At 38.6% G+C, this 20,137-nt stretch overlaps 1 protein-coding gene across 7 annotated transcripts in view; it reads left to right on the top strand.

The window, feature by feature from the left end:
* STXBP5L (syntaxin binding protein 5 like) overlaps nt 1–20,137 on the top strand; it is a 188,510-nt gene that overhangs the window by 83,165 nt on the left and 85,208 nt on the right. For all 7 annotated transcript variants that reach the window (XR_003989447.1, XM_030472014.1, XM_030472013.1 and 4 more), the window contains exons 5-6: nt 6,850–6,984; nt 16,816–16,879. Coding sequence is in view for 6 of the 7 variants with exons in the window: in XM_030472014.1 (XP_030327874.1) it covers nt 6,850–6,984; nt 16,816–16,879 (199 nt within the window). In the remaining variant the exon portion in view is untranslated. The remainder of the gene's footprint in view (nt 1–6,849; nt 6,985–16,815; nt 16,880–20,137) is intronic.

Below are 20,137 nucleotides of genomic sequence, written 5' to 3'. Positions count from 1 at the left end.
ACTGAATGTGAGATACCAAACTTGAAGCGGACATTGCAAACAGATGGGTAACACTAGAAAAGTAACTGCTGCCACTGCTTTGACTCTGTATTTCGTTCATGTTCCTTGATAAGGAACATGTATTGAATTGCCTAATGTAAAGCAATTCATTTACTGTCTCTTTCTTTACATCACTGATCTCTACAGGCTACTTTAAGAGGACTAAGCTTAAGTAATGTATTCAAGTGGTCCTTCTATTTGCAAGCGTTGATAGTTCAGCCAGGAAATAGGCACAGTAGCATATGAGCTAAATGATGACTTGTTTCACAGTGTTTAATTGTAAATACTTTGTGACTTTCATTTATAAACTAGAATTTATTGTTAAAGATGATTCAGTGAGTAGTTATAAACAGAATAGTCACATTCAGCTCCTGGCTAATTTGATGGAAAAATAGAACTAAGTTCTAATTATTACACTTCTCATTAGATATTCTTTACCTACCCAGGCCTGTCATAAACTTTAATTGTAGTGTATGCACTATAGTCTTAAAATAACTAAGGATATTTGAGCAGTCTGCATAATGCTCAACTGGAAAAAATCCAGAGATGGAAACGTTCATGCAGTATTTTGAGAACATGATTTACCTTAATATTACTCTTGTGTTCAGATACCTCTAAATAACAACGGGCTTTAATACTCCGATGCCTTTGTTATGCTGTCATCATGACTGATGATGCTAGCAGAAAATATATGTGAAACAGAAGGGTTTTCTTGATGTAAATTGAAACTAAATAGCACTGTTAAAAACCAGGTAGACCACAAGAGTCAGTCTCAAGGCATGTTTACTTCATTCACTATCTGCTGGGATCTGTGTGTGTGGGGCTACTATAAATGTTTTTAATGATCTAGTGTGGTATGTGGAGAAACTCGATTGAATAGGAGAAAACTTCATGTTGTGATATAGTATCACCAAGACCCTGAATGGAAAAGCTGCGCAGATGTACTGAACTGCTGTATACTTCATTTGACTCTCAGTCCTGCCAGTTAGTAATTTAAAATACTTCCTGTGCTCTGATGTCTGCCCTAAAGACTGCACATACACTTCAAGTAAATTAAACGAAAACTTTAACATTGGAAAGCCAAATAATGGAATTCATCTTGGATTTCTGCCTTCCTAGGACTTCCTGGTATATAATCACTCAAACAGGCCATGCTGGGGGGGAAACACTATCATCATTACCATGCACAGACCCAGCTCACGTCTATCTGAAGAACTGTACAACCATCTCCTGCAAACACGTTACAGATATGGATGTCAGACTGCATGGATTGCTGCTATTGTACATGTCTTTTACATGTCTTAGAGAGCTGATGAGCTCCAAATTTATACAGAGTCCAGGGAGAAGAGTAAATACCTCCAAAGGCCAAATAGCTCATAATTTACATTTTTGCTTGATCTACTGAAGACAGCTCCTTTTCTTCATTGTCTATAGCTTTACCCTGTGCTTCTGTATAGGCACTTCAGGTCAGCTACAAATTATTTTGTCTAAATCTTCTTGTGTGCATTTCATGGCTCAAAGCAATAATCTCAGCTGTAACATTTCCTTGTTAATGAACAGAAAAGCCAGAAGCTCCCTCAGAAAGGCAAGTCTGCTTTCAACCACTGGAGAAGGAGGGGAATTAGATGAGTCTGATCTTCTTTGTCAGTAAGGACTTTTCATATTAATTTTGTTTAAAAATACCAAAAGGTTAAGGGACTAGTGAGGGATAAAAAAAATTGGGTAGAAATAATTTGTGCTTGCTGCTGGAGGGAGGAGAGGACTGTATACAGAGTCATGAGGCGCCCTCGGCAGCTGTAGTTTTCATTGCTGGGGAGAATAAATCCTGCAGAAGCCAAGAAGGAAGGGAAGGGCTTATCTAGTGTTTTTCCTCTGTTATGAAGTTTCATTGAGGGCTACACAGGCCACAGATTCCTCTCTTATGAAGAGCTGCCGTGAAAGAGGACCTGCCAGAACATCAGCTAGTCATTGGCTAGTACCAGGGAGGATGGCCCATCTAGCAGGTGACAGTGCCAAGAAAACAGCTTGTGGTGATGACCAGCTGAGGTAAGTAACAGAAATTAGTGCAGAGTACTGAAAGCATCAGAGGATGCTGGAGGAGTTTACTACAGCTGGGAGGGAGCTGTAATCACCCTAATGAAAAGGTAGACTTTTGCTATACATAACCTTCTTAAGAAGGTGATTAACTTTCTCAACAGCTGAACTCATCCATGCTGGGACAATGCACTGTAAGTTGAGTATCAGACAGTGCCTGTAACTTAGTGCTCACTGAGAGAAGGCAGCTGGGCCAGGACCATGGCTGGTGTGCCTTGCAGCTACTGGGTTTGCTTCCTGTCAGCTACTTATGTTGCAAGTTCACCCTCCTTCATGTTTCGTCTTCCTCTTCTGTAAATTTGTGAGATTCCCATCTTTTCTGAGTGCGTGGATGGTGCAGTTTATCTGGGTAGGATTCTGAGCAGGAGTTCAAATGGGCTTTTTTTAGGGACTTAGAGAAACAGAACCTTTCTGCCAGTCAATGCTGGCCATAAGGGCTATGCATATTCTACAGCTGTCCTTATTTAAGGTTATCTGTGCAAGGGGAAAGCATGGTATACATTTGGTTGCAGTTTTTATGTCAAGGAATGAACAATTAATTAAATTGGAAAAACTGTCCATCATTTGGACAAAAATGCAATTTCTTCTACCCGCTTCCACAGCTGTCCCCACTCCCCACCAGGAATAGTGTTCCAGGGAAATTCTTCATACGAAAAATAGAAAAAGAGTAAGAACAAAGCAGAGGCAGAAGGAAGAGTTCTCAAAATTATCTTCTCTTTTTCTGAGAGCAACAAGATTAGTGTAATAAACATGATTTCAAGCCACTCAAGAATTTTTACTAATGTTTCAGAGATGCAGCAGTCTAAGTTATTGTAACATTGTGGTATTCTACTCACACGCAGTGAGGTTTTTCTGGTGAGAGCTGTTAGACTGTAGAGTGCTGTGATTTTCTGAGAAATATACATTTTCAAGATCTGCTGGTCAGAATATGTTCCTTTCGAAAAGGAGGGTCCATTTTTTGACAAAGCCTCTTTAAGTTATTCTGTTTTCTCTCTTATTGCTTACATAAATTCAGAAATGTTTTCAGGACTTCTGCTAAAGAGTCTTTGCTTAAAAAAAAATCAGATTTAAATGTTTTATTTGTCAACTATTGCTTATTTTACATTAAGTTTTATATCCTGTTTTGTACTTTGAATGCATTGGAAAACTGATTCAATATTCCAGACTATTTTGGTGACATAAGAACACCTTTTTTGGTCTCAGTCCATGTTTTTTACTATTTCTTACAATGATCAATGACATTCATATTGTGGTTTGCTGCTAAGAATGTGTAATACCCACATTTTTGGCTGACTTTCTGTTAAGTGCTCCACGTTAAGCAAATTCTCAGGTCTCCATCTAGTTGGGTTCCATGTTATCTCAATCAGATTGACCATCTGATTAAATTTTGCCAGAAATACTTCATACTGGCATAAATCACCACAACCCCTACCTTCTTAAAGAGAAAAATAGCCTTTCTTTCTGTCTAATTCACTGGCTTTTGTAAAGGCATCAAAGGACATCTTAATTTGCTTGTGGGATAGATGACTAATAGAGGGATACCTTTCACCCACCATGAAAACTACAGTATGAGACTTCATTGTTTTCTCTGGAAAAAATTGTAATGTAATTTCAGTACTTACTGAAATGGAAGATGATCGTTAAAAATCTGAGTCTTGCTTCAAAGCTTCCAAGTCTCAAAGTCAAGTTAATATTTTCTGTAAAAGTGAAGGGTCAATAATACATAAAGCAGTTTGCATTTAATTTACATAATGTAAAAGAAAACTACTTCAGAGCAATGCATAGTTTTCTGAGAGCATGAAAATCATATGGCTTTGTTTGGTGAAGCCTAGCAACATATATTAAAATGCCTAGTAATCCTTGTTGCAGAACTGTATTGTCTTTAAGGGAATAGCATTATAAGCTCAAATATTGTAAAAGGTGGTATTCGATAATGTCTCATAACAGGTTGGGTAAGCGATGAAGACTCATAGGGTAGTTTTCATTGTGGGAGAAGGAATATGCAGAATACTTTCTGCATATTCATGGCTGTCCCATGAATCTGTCAGAACAAAATGAAATTACTTAAGAGGAAGCAGCTGAGCTTAAGAAAACAGGAAAATTTGTGGTCATTTTCTTCATTCTTTAGCAACACCTAATTCTCTTCTGGTCCTTCAGACTCTATATCCAGACTTACTACCTACTGGTGCCTGGGATTCCAGAGAGGCCAGCAGGAAAATAAGTCTAGTAACTGATGGCCAGTAGTTAGTACTTTCGTCTGATTTTGCTCTTACTGTAAGACCTTGCTCTTGAAACATTATGTTCTTGAAATTTTAAACCTAAGGCAGGCAAAAGGAGGACATGCAGGAGCTGGGAAATGAGACTTCCATTTAGTCTGATGGTTGCTGTGGCAGTACATGCTAGAGATCATAACCTCAAAGTAAATTTAAAAAAGGATAACGAGCAGACCAAAGCAGCCTCATACGGGGTCTGAGGTGATTTTGAGTTGGATTCAGTCCTGCAGTTTGAAGACAAAGTTTTCCATAGTACAACATACTGGCTTGTGAATGGATTTATCAGAGGACTGAAAATGAATGTGGTCCTGGGTGCACTTGAACCTGCTTATGTCTGATGACACAACTGCAGGAATTTGGAATAGCAGCATTCAACTAGGGTTCACTTTGTAACTCATGAGTTATTTGTCAGTCACTAGACAGATACATTTTCAACACTTTCAAAGTCACAAATATTTTCTCTTTCTGTAATTTAACAGCTAGAAACAAGTGCTGAATGAGCATCAGTGTGAAGTGGCTAAGAGGATTTATCTGAGGGACCAGGGAAGTTTTTGCATGGGCTGGGACCTAACAGAGCATGCATTTGCTTTGGAGTGCAAGGAAGAAAAAAGCAAAGCTAGTACAGAAATGCAAGAAACAGAAATGCAGAAGTGTAGCAAATGGTGTGTCTGAAGAGAAAGTAAAAGAAATTGAGTTGTTTAGTTTAATGAGAAGGATGAGGAAAGGTGTGAAAACTGGCTTCACATTTGTAAAACTACAAAGCTACGAAGGCAAATTGTTCTTTGCATCTCTGAAGAACATAACAATAAAGCTAACTGCTTTAACTCCAGCAAGGAATATGTAGGTAGCATATACATTCTGCAGTTCTTCCTGTCAGTCATTTGTCGATCTGACTGCACCCACAGTATGAGTACTAAGTTGCTGTTTAAGGCATTTCATTTATGCATACTAAACTGTACCATTCTCAAAGCAATTCTCTTGGGAAAACTTGGTTCTCTTTCCACTCAGAGCACTGGAATTACTGCCAAAATTAGACAACTAATGGTAAAACATAGCCCTGTATGGATAGATAGAACAAAGCCTATATGATACTTAAGTCTCGCTTTAATCAACAGAACAAGATTTCTGTGAAGGGTAAAGCCATATTCTGGAGTCATGAGTCAGTAATAGTTTTCCCATAAATTAGGATGTGAGGTCTGTACATTTCAGCTGTGATCAATTCAGTGTGATACATACAGCAAAAGTAGTAATTTCTCACTTGAATGAATTCAATGTTAAATGTTCTGACGCATTATTATGGAAAACTTGGAAATTATTAAGGAAAAATTATTAGTATGGAAAACTGCAGAACTATCCAAATCCTGTGTAAAATCTGTTTGGAAACTTATTTTTTGTTGAGAGTACCTTCCAGGGAACAATTACAGGAAGTATGTGAAATATATATAAGTAGTGAACAATTCCTTTAATTCAAAGAGTGACAAATGTTCTACTTTGAGGACTTTATGTGACTGAGAGCACCACATCACTGGAAGATAGCCAGCACCCTTCTCACTCCTTTCTCATTAATTCAGAAAGATCACTGTACCATGAGAATAAAAAATTGAAATATCTATGTTCTTAAATAATGTTTATGCATTTGTGGGGGAGGAAGGTGTTGAGGATAAATCAGGTTTGTATAGAAAAGCTAGAAATAGACTGCTTGGGGAACTGAATGATAAATATCATAACATATGGCATACCAAGCAAAATGCCTGCATGAATGTATGAAATATCTGTATAATGACTAGAACACCAAACAAACCTGAACCTACTCATTCATCATCTGTGAAAACTTTTATGTATTATCATGAGAAAATGTCATGATATCTTTCTGAGCTAATACAGCGCTAGTTCATCAGCCTGTAAGATGATATGAGTCTAGGATTCAGTGTGTCTATGATAAATTACTTAACTGCACTTGGTAATGCTCTTATCTTGTGCTCTACTCTCCCAGATAGCAAATAAATTGAACGTTTTCTTGCGTGAATGATGGTGTTACACTTCTGCTGTACAAAATATTCATCCGGCTGATGTCCATTAACTTCTGTTTGCTGAACTGCAAAAACTGCTTGTTCTAAAAAAGAAAACAAGAAAGCCTAACTTGAGCGTTGGATACCATGCAATTTACATGGTCATAGAGATAACATGACTTACTTCAGTTCTCAAGACATAGAGCTTTTTTTTCCTGCCCTTTATGTAGACATGATTGACCCTCTTTTGTTTCATGTTCTGTTCTATCTTTTTTCTGGAGATGACACGCAAAACCTGCACATTCTTCAGAACACTGCGTCTGCTGGGCAGGCTTTTCTCAGGTTATAGACTAGAACAATTATTTCATCTGCAAAATGGATAAAAAATGTTGTTAATACAATATTCTGTCACTTCTTTTGTTTCTCCTTTCCAGGATTACTTACTGCCATCTACCTTTCCAGAGTAAATGGCTTTATGTTGGAACAGAGAGGGGAAATACACACATTGTAAATATCGAGTCCTTCATTCTTTCTGGATATGTTATCATGTGGAACAAGGCAATAGAACTGTAAGTGCAGACTTTTTTGCATTTGTGTCTGTAGTCATTTTCATAGCTGTCTTAAGAGCTGCTTTTAAGAATGATTTCTTTTCACAAATATTAACAAATCTCTTGAAAGCCTTTTGTTTGAATGATGCACATGCAGTATTAACTGCTTTGTTACAGGACATTATGAATTCAGGTTTGTGATAGAGACCACATAATTATATATTATAGAAAAGAATAAGTTATTTGGCAATCTGTTTAACTATGAAGTTCCATGAAATACACATATCCATTAAGCTCACAAATTCAAATTTCACTATTTTTATAAGGGTAGTTTGATCACCATCTCCTCCAAACATCCTATAAAGAGAATAATAGAGTATATTGGCCCTAAGACTCTATGGAGAACTTTTCTTCAATGAAATGTAGAATCATTTAGATGAAACTGGACTGGAGGTCTCTAGGCCAAGCTTCCTGCTCAACACAGGACTAATTTCGAAGTTACATCAGGCTCATCAAAACCTGATGAAGTGATAGGAAAGGTACTGAGTGTCTGTTAAATGACAGTTCTCTGACAGGCTAACCCAGGTGCCTGTGTCATGGATATGAAGGAGGGAAACATATAAAAATCTGAGCTGGGTAAATCTCCACTTCTTGCAAGTAAAAGCCTCGGCAGAAACAAAACATTCTTTATGGACTGTTTCCCCTGTGAAGTTCCAGCAAGAGGAACTGCTGTGTGCAAACTTGTAGTATTTCATACAGTTTCTGAGACATCTTCTTCATGTTGTAAGGTACCTGTAAGCTCTGGTAGTAAACTGAAACTCACCAAGCTCGATGAACCAAGAGGACAATATCTATGAATAGGAGCACAGGCCTACAGTGGTGGATCTAATTCTCTGCCCCAAGCACAGATCACATTGATAGCAGCCTGTTTTCTCCAAAATTCTCCCCTTTCCCTTTCCCCCCCACTATTATGACTGACTTTCGCTAATCATTGTGTTCCCCAGGTTGACAAAACTCATGCCTCGTTTTCTTTCCTCCTCTCTGCCCCCACCAAACTTCATAGGCACAGTCATAAGAATCAAATTTCATCTTCAAAGGAGATAAAACCAAGGTTTCGAATGGTAATCAGGATGCAGTCTGCTAGGAAATCTTTTATCCAGTTCTCCATTTTGGAATGTTTGTTTGTGCTGCCTTTGTAAGACTTTGCTCGGGAGTTTTGGCTGAAAAATTACTGATGGAAAATGTGGTTTAATCAGAAGCAGAATGAATATGTTCACTTTGAATTCTTCAGGTGAAAGGTATCTCAATTATTTTCTCACTCTGTTTTGGTGATATTGACATCTGAAAAGGTTTTTTGATTCCTGTATTTTAAAATTGGTATATACTATATGGAGTGGATAATGCCTGTGAGGCTTTGAGAACATTTTGTGCACGCTTAGAATTTTCTTTCCTCCAGTCATTAGGATATTTTTATTGTGCATGGAAATAAACCTTTAAGTTTTTTATGAAGTAGAAGCCTTCCACCAACTTTCACTTCCTACTTCTTTCAAAATTCGTTTGGATAATTTTTGGTTTTAATGGCCACAACAACCTTTTTAATGAGAACAGAACAGTGCCTCTCTTCAATGAAATGTATGTGGGAAAGAAGGGCTGCTTACTAACAACCTGCTTGCAGTAAGATCAGATATGAGACCAGATTCTTCAGAGCTTTATTTGTTCAGAGGGCTTGTTGATGTTAGGTACTTTCAAAGATGAAAGAAAATAGGGAAAAGTATGTATATAAAACTTCAGGAACACCTTCAGCCTTAGCATGAACAATGGTAATAGTGCTAATAACATTGTTTTTCATTCTGAGATAGTTTAGATCATTTCAGAGTATGGGATTACTTTGAAGATGTTATTATTCTCTATCAAGCTTGGAAGGAGAGAGTTTACCTTCTGTGCGAGCATATTTGTGTCAAACTTTTTGGCAAAGAAAGATCAGTAAAAGTGATTGCTCTGCTGCTATATTGAAGTCCTCAGTTTAGATGGAGGATATAGAAATAGAATTTTGAGTGTGTCAGGTTTGTGTCATCTACACAAACAAGTTCTTCCCTTTTCGTGCAACTCTCATCCAGTTTGTAAAATTGCAGACGAAGTCTGCCAACACAACTTGACTTTCTTTCAAAATTCCTCCTCATTTTCTTCACTGACTCACCCCTACTTCTAATGAAATCTCAGTGAATTGTCGTAGCTTGAATTTAACTCAGTTGTCACTAAGATTCCAAGGCTTTGCAGTAAAAACCGATAGAGTTTGAGCCGGTTCATTTTTTAAAAACCTGGAGTGTTTTGAGTTTGGAATGTTAAACTGAATATTACCACATTGAAGTCACTGTAAAGCTAGATTACAGCTCATTTTTTGAGTAAAACATGGTTGAGGAGGACTTCCATATACATTGCTAAAACACTATGGCCAAGGTAACCTGAAGAGGTCAGAATACCTGTATTATAAAGGACCTGTGTCCTTTATAAATCATGTGCACTCTCTAAGTTCCAGTGGACCTGGCTTTGCCCAGAGCTGAGGGAAAACATCAGAATATGGGGAGTTTTAGAAACATTTTGTCTAGCAATTCTTGTCGCAGCCACTTCTGCCATCTCATGCATTGTCACTACCTCAGACCACACTGAAGCATCTCGTCAGCCAAGAGTGAAGAATAACTCCAAACCTTTTCACCTGTCATTTCTCTGTCACGTAGCAGAGCTAGTCCTTTGCCAGCCATGTTTCAGGCTCATTATACAGTTTGGTTTTCTACTCTCTAATAAGCAAACAGTTTCTCTCTTTTCCTTAAAAATGTTTGGAAACAGGTCTGGAAGAGAAAAAGAGTCAGTAAGGCCAGCATGTCTCCATTTATTCCAACTACAGTGAGATTAATTTTCTCAGCCTGCAGGATCATACATTTTGGAAGGTCGTCTGGTGTTGGGAAGTAAAGGAAGATCTTGATATGAGTCTACTGAACTCCAAAAATCTGAAATATGCATTGTAAGCCCCCTTCGCACACATGCAGATTCCAGCGTTTGAACACCGCGCTAAATAATGAATGAATAATTGAACCTTGACAAAATATATGGGATTTGGAGTATCAAAGAATTGGGAAAATTGGAACTCAGTTATGACAGCACCATAACTTGGTCTTTCCTTTCTTAGCTCTTTCCTTGCCCATCCCCATTTCCTGGATGTGTCTCAGAGCCAACAGTTCCACAGCAGGGAGGGAAAGCAGTACACAGGAGAAGTAGCAGTCTAGGAGCAACTGCTACCCACTCTGTATGTGGACCTAAGCTGAAACAATTCCAAGTATAAAGGAAGTGCAAGTTGCAAGGCATCCTTGTAGACATTCTAGAAATTGCATGCAAGACTCAGAGTTGCATCTTGAGGTTGTACTTATTCTTACTTACTCCAGTTCCCAGCTTTGATCCACAGCGTGTGCATGATGTATGTAACTTAGTCATTCTTTTTAACTTCTCTGTCATTATACCAATGAAAAGAAAGTCTTAAAATCTCTGGTGCAATGCACTTTTGTGGAAAGCAGAACTGTGGAAGGTGTCTGGCTACTGGCACTACAAAAGTATCTGCTTATGCACATGCTTTTCTCAGCACTGTCACATTCAGTCAACTCCAACTCTGTAACAATGACTAAGATAGATGGTTTTGGGTTTTTTTTTCCTTCTCTCCTAACTCCTTCTGCCACTTTCTACCACCAGGTTTTCATTCTGCTCAGAAATCATTACAGTGCTTCTGGAATTGGGAGGCTACTTTTTTCAAAAGGAAGATGTTTTCTCTTGATTTGATTCCATTTTGTCGTGCATTACTTTTATCTGCTTTAAGATTGTCTTGGTATTTGAAGTTCTTACAACAGTATGTAAGTAACTCTGTTTCTTAGAGTGCATAAAACATTCCCAGAATGGTGGAGGAATCCACCATCTACGTATTTTCCACATTTTCCGGGGCCTAAATTCTAACATTGCTGAAGACTTCTTTCTGAGTTTTCTAGTTTTAGAACAAAATAATTACATAAAATCTTCCATCCTTGCTAGTGTTTTGAAGACTGCTGCCTTACTGTGAATGTTTTCTTCATCTCAATCTTGTTCTTCTGAGTAGAAGTCAAGGATTACAGCAAATCAGCTTGCTCATCTCCCAGAAGTAAACACATATCAAATGAATGAATACCTGCTGCTGTCAGGAATAACTTTTGATGAAGAGCAAAACAGCTTCAAGTATCACTAATTTCACAACAAACTTCTAGTTCTGTATAGCTGCCATGGGAACCTTTAGTTCTATTTTTCAGTATTTCAGTCTGGCTTTGTGGGCTTAAAGGTCAATGAAAGCTATGAAATTTCGCAATCTTTTGTATCATTAGCTCATACTTTCTTCTTGCTCAGTTCAAGGTAGCTTCTGCTTCAGGAATTTTTTACTCTGAATCATTGCTGTTATTTTTTTGACTTGACCTTCATTTTTTTTATCATTTCTGCTGTGTGTAGACTTGGCTTTGTGTCTTATCCTTTTAATGTCTCTTCAGAGCTTCTATTTTCTCATTCTGAGCGGTACCTCAGCTAGAATTTGGGAATAGAGAATTCTCTGCTCAACTGTTTTACTTATGCCTTATTTTTGCCTGCTGATTCTTCCTTATTTTCCCCTTTCTCGAGGGATAGGGTCTAGCTAGTTTTTACACAGCTTGAAGGAATGCCTGTACACAAGTGTCTGTCATCAACAGTAGTGTGTTTTATTCACGATAGCTTCAAATATGGTTGGTTTCCCAGCACCTCTCTATCCTTTCCAGGAGCTATTGGATCTCTGCTTTTGCTTTTAATGCAATTCAACTGTGTTCTTCTTTCTTTGTAGGCTGTTCCTAAATGACAGCATACAACTTTCCATTCTCCTGGACTACTCTACTGTAATAGTAATAAGGGGAAACAGAACAGTTTATATACGCTGAAACTACATGAGGCAAAATGTTTTTGCTTGTAGACATTTCCACATGCAGTATAATTTTCTGTATGAAAGTAGTAATTACTGTATCAGTAGCTCTGATAGAGTTTCATTAGAGTGAACTAATATTATCAATATAATATAGTTACCTAAATTGCTTCATTTAATCCTACTTCTAGTGCAGTCATGGTGTCTACCCTTAGGAGAAATTGACTGTAAACCTAATGCCTGGCACACTTTTTACAAGCAACACTTCTCTAGGGATCCAAAAAAATATTGGTATTCCTTCTGTTTTATACATACTTTCCTTGAGGAGATAAGGAGATTAAAGAAGTAAGGCACTGATCTGCCTTTGGCAGACTATTCCTGGTCTTAACGTGACGCAAAAGACTAGCTTTGGGTTCTTAGACAGTTCTGCACTAGGAAAGAGATAACATCTTTTCAGGAGAAGCAAGATGTATTGTGAGTGATTTATCATGTCTCTCCTGGATCCAGCCATAGGGCAGGTTGAGAGCAACAAGCAAAAGACCATGTAGGATGGAGAAAGTTACAACCCTTTCACAACACAGTTTTCTCCCCTGCTCCCTCTGAACTGGTATTGTTTTGTATCAGTATATCCTCTCCCAGACATCTCTCCCAAGATGGGGGATGTCCTGTCCTAAACCAAACCAAAAGCTTTGTGCTGCCACTCATGAATATTCCTCGTTGTTTAGTCCAAAAAGGAATTAGTTTTAATGCAAATACTTTATTTTGTATGTATAAAAAACAGTATTTCTTGGAGCCCTGGAAAGGCAGTGCAGGATGACTGCCAGGAAGTAGGCTCTACAAGTCCAAAAAGCTTCAAGAACATCTGTTGTCATCACCCCAGAAACTCCGTAGGTGATCTTATCTGCAATGACACATCTGAAATGACTTTCAGGATATACAGCTGTTTGAAGAAGATCCTTTCTCATTTCCTGACAGAATTAGTGTTATGTCTGCCAAACTTAATAGACTCTGTTTCCTTTTACCTATATATAATAAAAGCTGTCAGCTGTTAAGCAATCAAGGTATTTGTGGTGGGTAGACCCTGGCTGGTTGCAAGACCCCCACCCAGCTGCTTTCTCACTCCCCCTCCTCAACAGGACAAGATAAAAAGGTCACGATAAAGACAGGAGGATCACTTACCTGTTACTGTCAATGGGCAAAACAGACTGGACTCAGAGAAAATTAATTTATTGCTGATTAAAATAGAGTACAAAGGTGAGAAACAAAAAGTAAAACACCCTCCTACCTCAATCCCCATTTTTCCTAGGCTCAACTTCACTCCTTCATTCCCAACTCCTCTACTTTATTCCCTCCTACCCCCATGAGGAGTACGGGGAGATGGGGAATGGGGTTTGTGGTCTGTCCATTACAGCTCCTCTCTGTCGCTCCTTCTTCCTCACACTTTTCCCCTGCTCCAGCACAGGTCCTTCTGCAGTCTTTCAGGATAAACCTGCTTCAGTTTGGGGTTTCCACACTGTAGTTGTAGTTCCTTCAGGAAATGTCCCCCTGCTCTAGCACATATATGAATAATGTATATGATAATGTATATGAAGCTCTTACTCAACAAAACTAAAGAAATAGCTAGAAACCTAATAATAACACGATAATACTCCTAAAAGAAATAGAAAGTGCCTAATATCCTGAAAAGCAAAAAAGAAATTTTATTACAGTGTAATAAATCCCAGGATCTTCTAACTATTGTAAAAACTATTTACAATAGATTAAAGACAGAAATGAAGGAGGTGGAAAAATGTATTGTACTAGTGGAGGTTACCCCTTTTAGCTGAGGTCTTAGCATGGAAATCTGAGGCTATGCCTCTGCAAGAATCTAAGATAAAAATAAGACTGGTAGGAAAAGGCAGTTTTATATTATTTCTAGAGGAACAACTAGTTTTGTGATAATGAAAATATGTTTAGCCTAAAGTTGAATGTAATGTAGAGTGACTACAGCTCATGTAAGAGTTGGATTCTACCCAAAGATAAATGGATACATTCTTTGGTAAGCAATGACGTATGTATCTTAAAAAGAAAACTGGTTGCACAGATTTATCTGAATTGTTCTTGACTTTTGAAATTGGTAGGTACAAAGAACGGGCTAGATGGGGTAGACCTTTACCTTAGAAAGACAGTATGTGCTTTCCCCTTCTCCCTTCATTTGCCCCAATTTTGCTTAATATTCCCGGTGAAGTACTAATACTGGTAAGGCCAAGCAACCCAGTCTGCATACTGGGTAGTTTAATGGGCTGGGATAACCGCCTAAACCAGTATGCCTTGTCAGCTGCATGTGCTCCTTCCACCACGGTGGCTGTTGCCAGCTTAGTAGTGCCTGCTGTTTACTTGGCTCTGCTTCCTTTTCTGTCATCTGTCAGTGGTTCTCATCTGGCTAAAACAGTAAAATTTATTATGCTGCCTCTTCTCTTCCTGGTTTTGTTTCCCCTCTTATTCTTATCCTGCCTGCTTTGCCTGTCATGCATAGGCATGTACCCCAAACAGACCTAGTTCTTTCCATCAATGTACTCTGACCAGTTCAGGTAGGTGAACCTTTGTCAGAAACAAAGTTCAAAGCAGCCTAGAATGTCCCAAGATGTCATATTCACTCTCTGAGGACAGATGTGCAAGATGTGTGTGGGTCTTGCTTGCAACTGTTCTCATCTTACCCCTTATTTTCCCATCAGTGTCTACCTACCTGGCCTGCTCCAAGGTCTGGTGGTGTGGAAATGATTTTTTTACTCCCATACAGGTTACTCACAAACAGAAGCTCAGCCAGAGGGTCCCCTCTGGTGAGTTGTCTTGGATAGGAATTACAGCCAGACCTCCTGCTAACTGCATCTCTGCAAAAATGGTTGAGTGCCATGTTTCAAGCCAAATGGGTAGCTGCTGCTGGCACCATTAAAGACTGTCTGTATAGAATATTACTGTATAAACTGGCTGTCCGCTGCTTTCCTGCTCATCTCACTTCGGTGCTGGGATATGTTGCAAAATGCTCTTGCAGAAACCTTGCTCACAGAAATCTCATGTGGAAAAGTAACATGCTGCAGGTATCTGTGGAAACAGGATTTGCCAAAGCTGAAGATGGTGGAGAAGGTTCACCAAGGAAAGGGGTTTGCCACATTGTGGCTATCTTTGTGTATTCAGCTAGCAATAATGGTAAAATAGAAGTGAAAGGGTAGGGTTGTCTGGTCTTTAGGTGACCTGAAGTTTTCTGTACCTTTGACCTGGAATAAACATAGTTTGGAAGGTCTAAGGATGTCTGGAGTAATCTTTCACTGTCTTTAGCTCAGAAATAAATACCAGCCAAGGTCTTCACTACTCTGCTTTGGCCCAGTTTTAGTGCATAACCCAATAGTTGAAATATTTAAAACATTCTACGGGCAAAAAAGTAGAGACCAGAGAAAGTGTGCATGCTTTCAAGAGTGTTAGAACATACTGGTTAGGGAAGGATGAATCTATAAGAATATGGATTACTCCACAGTATTTTAATGTGAGTTGGTGGCGAATTTTTGCATAGCACTCCCAATCTTGATTTAAAGTCTGACCTGGTAGAAGAGAGGCCAGTTTTGCCATAGTGTAGTATTTGAGCCAAAGGAAGAGGAACATCGTTAATCTAAGAAAATCCTTTGAGCAGTTTGGCTGGAGAACCTTGGTTTGGTTTGTTTCTTTAATTCTCTTGCAAATTGTTTTAAAACTTGGGGCCCAGGAGATTTTAGGTTTGGCTTCCAGGTAAATTTTTAGCTTTATGGGTGCCATCAGTCTCTGTCATATTTTTTTTCCTGGTGACCTTTGGTGAACCAAGACCATGCAAGTTTAGATCCTAAGCTGAACTCCAACAACTCTGCTCTGACCCCAGAGCTTAGATGGGAGAAAGGTCCTACTCTGTTCAAGCATTCACAGAGTCTGAAGTTCTATGGACTGGTTCTTGTGTTCTTGCTCTGTATGACTGCCAGGGCCTAAAGGTTTGGTCAGAAAAGATGACAGTTGAAAAATCTTCATCTGTCCATTGAGCTTCCTATGATTTGCATTTGCTCTCAGGTGCTGGACATCAATGACTTAAGTAGCAGTCCCTGTGCTAAGTTGCATGCTTCATTGTTGGTACAAAAAAAGATGGGACAGCAAGAACAAGAAGTAATCTTTATAGAGGCTTACAAAGACTTATGGGGTGGATCTTACGGCTGGGGATGCGCTCCGGGTGTAACTCTATTAGTCGGTCTGCATATGCCATAAGGCTTTACAGAGTAGTCAAAGGCAAGATTCTCCATTTCTGAACCCCACTGCTAAGAAGCTACCTGATAGAGTGTCATGGTTTAAGTCCAGCTACTAAGGAGGAGAAAAATGACTGCTACAGCTGAACCCAGGACATAGAGCAGTGTAGGTGTGATTACTGAAGCCCTGTCATTATGTGATTGGAACTTGGCAAGTCTCGTTAGCAGTATTTTAAATGAATCCAGTGAAGACTTTGCAAATCCTTGCCAGATTAGCCTTCACATTGAGCAAATGAGGAGGGAGGGCAGAAAGGGAGGGAGTGAAGACTAGGAAAGGCAAAAAAGCCTTAGAAATGAGAGAGGGAAAATACTGTAATAGGAGGAATAGTGAGATTTCAAACAAACAAACAAAACCCCAAAAAATAGAAGAAAGGATTAATCAGCAGAGAAGAATATTTGCCTATCATAGCAAAATGGGAGATAAGAGGATCACATGAAAAGATATCAGTAACTTTCAGATAGTTATCTTCCCCCGCTGGGAATTTTAGAATGACTGTTAAACTGTTGGAGTTACATGTTGGTAACACACCTTGGAATTAAGGTAAGCATCTAGGTCTTCATACAAAAAATATTCACAGATTTGAATTGATTTTTGTCTTGCAGATCCACAAAGACTCACCCTGGGCCAGTTGTACATTTAAGTGACAGTCCAAGAGATGAGGGAAAAGTGAGTACAACCAATGGTATAAAACATTGCAACATTTTGTAGGCTTTATTTGCCTTGATAGCTCGCTCTTCTTGCTTACTCACTAATTTTGCCATCTGCTTTCTTTCTATATTTGCAAGGTCACTTTTACTATTTTACAGGTTTTAAGAAAAAAATACTCTGTACAATTTTAATGAGTCAAATTCTGTGATGCAGACAACATACTGTTCTTTGAAACCTATAGCCAACTGACATCTTTCCTGATTAAATAAACTTGCCTTTGCTTAAGTGAGAATTGACTAAAAACTGCATCCTGACTTCAGTACTTGGATAAACATGCTATTATGAAGGCGTTTTTGTAAGTTTGCAGAAGGTAATAAGTATTTTCTTATAGAAGAATAATGATTGTAACCCACATTTGGAACTTGCTACTGTTTGTGAACAAATTTGGGAATAGTGAAGAGCTGTCAACAATGGAAGGAAAACATGCAGAGTTGTGATTGATAACATCAGGAGGCAAAATCAGAGTTGGCTTTGTTTGTATGGTAGCTTTTTCAAAATGAAACTTGGTTGCCAGAATAGCAGTGTTTATGAAAGCTTTTTGATTTATATGTTGTTACTGGATTTTGGAGCATTTGCCTGTGTGGAAGGGACATTTAACTATCTCATTGGTTTTGATTGCTTTCACAAATTGCATTTTAGTGTGTATTTATACAGGACTGCATCTTATCAATAGTGTATCTATTTGACAGTGTGCCTCACGTACAGCTAATAGTTATTGGAAACTAGCAGCAGTTTGAATTTCTGATGCTAATATGAAGGACATTATACTGAAATTAATATGGGTGCCTAGAAGAACACTGATGACTACATCTGAATTTCATTTGCATTATCTATCCTTAGACTTACTCATGTTGTAAGGAGACCTATGTGCAAAAAATGCACTTGCCAGCTAGCCCTCCAACAAGTCAGGTTGGATGTCTAAGCTTTTTTGGAAGTATCACAATAGATCATGCAATTTATAATACAGCAAATAAAGTAATTGAACACTATAAAATGTAGTGGTTTAGCCTCAAACCAGAAACCATCAAGAAATCCTATTCAACTATCTATGACAAAACACCTGATAAAAAGAAAGGTTTATTGATGAGGCATAACTCTTATTCACTGACTACAACAGAAACTGCTGATGACCTACCTAAAGCACATGGTGTAGGTAGAAAGGATGTGATACTAAAAGAAAAAATGGTCTTGTGAGTGAACGTCTCTTACAGGAATGTCATGCACCATGGCCAAAGAGGAACCTAAAATAGTTTTAATTCAGCAGAAGTAAATTCCATTTTCTTGGAGTAAGAAAATTACTTGGGCTGCAAGAATATGTAAAAATATGAAAAGTACTTGCATATTGTTCTTCATTATTTGCTCTTGGCCAGACATATCTTCAGTACAAGATACAGTGATAGGGAGACCTTTTGTTTAATATAGCAGAGTCATTCTTAGGTGATAGAGCTGTTTCAATATAATTCTACATATTATGCTTAGTTCTTCAGCTTCTAGTTAACCAAAGAACATCAAGAGGTGTTAGTGGGAGAAATTAGACTCCCCACATCACTTCATGAGCAGCATTAGATAAAAATGTTTTTTACATATATTTCAGGAATTAAAGAGTGGGTACAAATCAGTCATCATCATACAGATATTGTTGTACCCTACAAAGATATTATACTTTGCAAGGGTCCAGTGGTATATCCTTCCTGGAGTATCACAAAGTTGTTTACAGATCTGGATAGGTTTCACTGGAGTAAGTAAGTAGCATTTTCCTGTGGGCAATGAGTTGTTGAGTCCTGAACCAGACAAACCTTTCCAAATGTAGGACAATTCTAAGATCTCTTTTTGAAAGCCTGGGGAATTTGTGTGCTGACTGTATATTCATCTTTTTGAAATACTTAAAATTGCTAAGATTTCCAGTTTCTATCAGTGACCTGTGACCAGTTTGTCTGCACCAAAGCACTGAATGTCATTCCAGAAGACTTTTGCCATTCACATTTTTTCCAGAGTGCCCTCCAGGCAAACTGTCAAGGCAGACTTTGGAGACAGTCTCTTTTATGAATCTAGGAAGCTGTGGCTGGAAGACAAACAAAGAGAATTTGAGCATTTAATGGGGCACTGAAGAACAATTTGGGGACCTAGTGATATTAAGTTCATGAAATATAACTGTGCCTGTCAAATCAATGAGTAAGTGTACATTAGGAACAGACTGAAGTGCACAGCCATTTTTAAGTGACAGATCTGTAGCAGACGTGATTTCTCTTGCTGACACAGGAGAAGACATTAACTCCAGTGATCTGCAGTTTCCCAGCAAATGGAGAACGCTTAATAGGAAAAGGTTTAATGTTATTAACTATTAGCTGGTGGACTAAACTTCCTATCTCTGAGTCTGTGTTCTGAGATCTAATAACACCTAATACAGTGTATTTGGAAGGCTTGGGGTTTTTTCTCTCAGCTGTTTTGTGCTACCAGGACAAGGAAGGGGCTGGCTGGCATGTACCAAGGTGCAATTAGTTCACTGTAAAAGAGAAATCTCCCTAAAACACCATCATCAAAAGCATTTCATGAAGAAGGATTTAAGTCAAAATGCGGAACAACTCCACTAGACAAGGAAGATCTTGCCAGGACTCCTTCCTCCTTCAAATTCTGTTCGGCTTTCTGCATGTTTCTTAGCCTAATTAAGCATAAGTAATTAAACAAGGTGCCAGGAAACACCAGCTGAAGAGAAATCTTTGGGTTGTTTCCTTCCTTGACTCTTTTTACACATATTTACATATATTTTTCTTCTTTGTGTTTTCCTCTCCAACTGCATTTATGAATGTTTTATTTTTTTACCTCTATTGCAAACATAAAGCTTGTCTTACAGATCTCTCAGGTGCTCACCATAGCCAAGAGGAGTGTGAATATTTGAGTTTCCTATGGTTCAGACAGGTCAGAATTTGGACCATCAGAAATATACGGGTGATGAGACTAATCACAGTTACCCAGTACTAGTAGCTAGGCAGCATGGCTACCATCAGAGCAAAGAAAGAGAGATTCCCAGCTATGCAGCAAAACATAGAATCATAGAATAGTCAGGGTTGGAAAGAACCTTAAGACCATCTAGTTCCAACCCCCCTGCCATGGGCAGGGGCACCACACACTAGACCATGTCACCCAAGGCTCTGTCCAACCTGGCCTTGAACACTGCCAGGGATGGAGCATTCACAGCTTCCTTGGGCAACCTGTGCC

Source organism: Strigops habroptila, chromosome 2 (genome assembly GCF_004027225.2).
Source record: "Strigops habroptila isolate Jane chromosome 2, bStrHab1.2.pri, whole genome shotgun sequence".
In the NCBI taxonomy this organism is placed as follows: domain Eukaryota; kingdom Metazoa; phylum Chordata; class Aves; order Psittaciformes; family Psittacidae; genus Strigops; species Strigops habroptila.
Note: the sequence above shows the minus strand (reverse complement) of the source record. Positions and strands in the feature narration are given on the sequence as shown.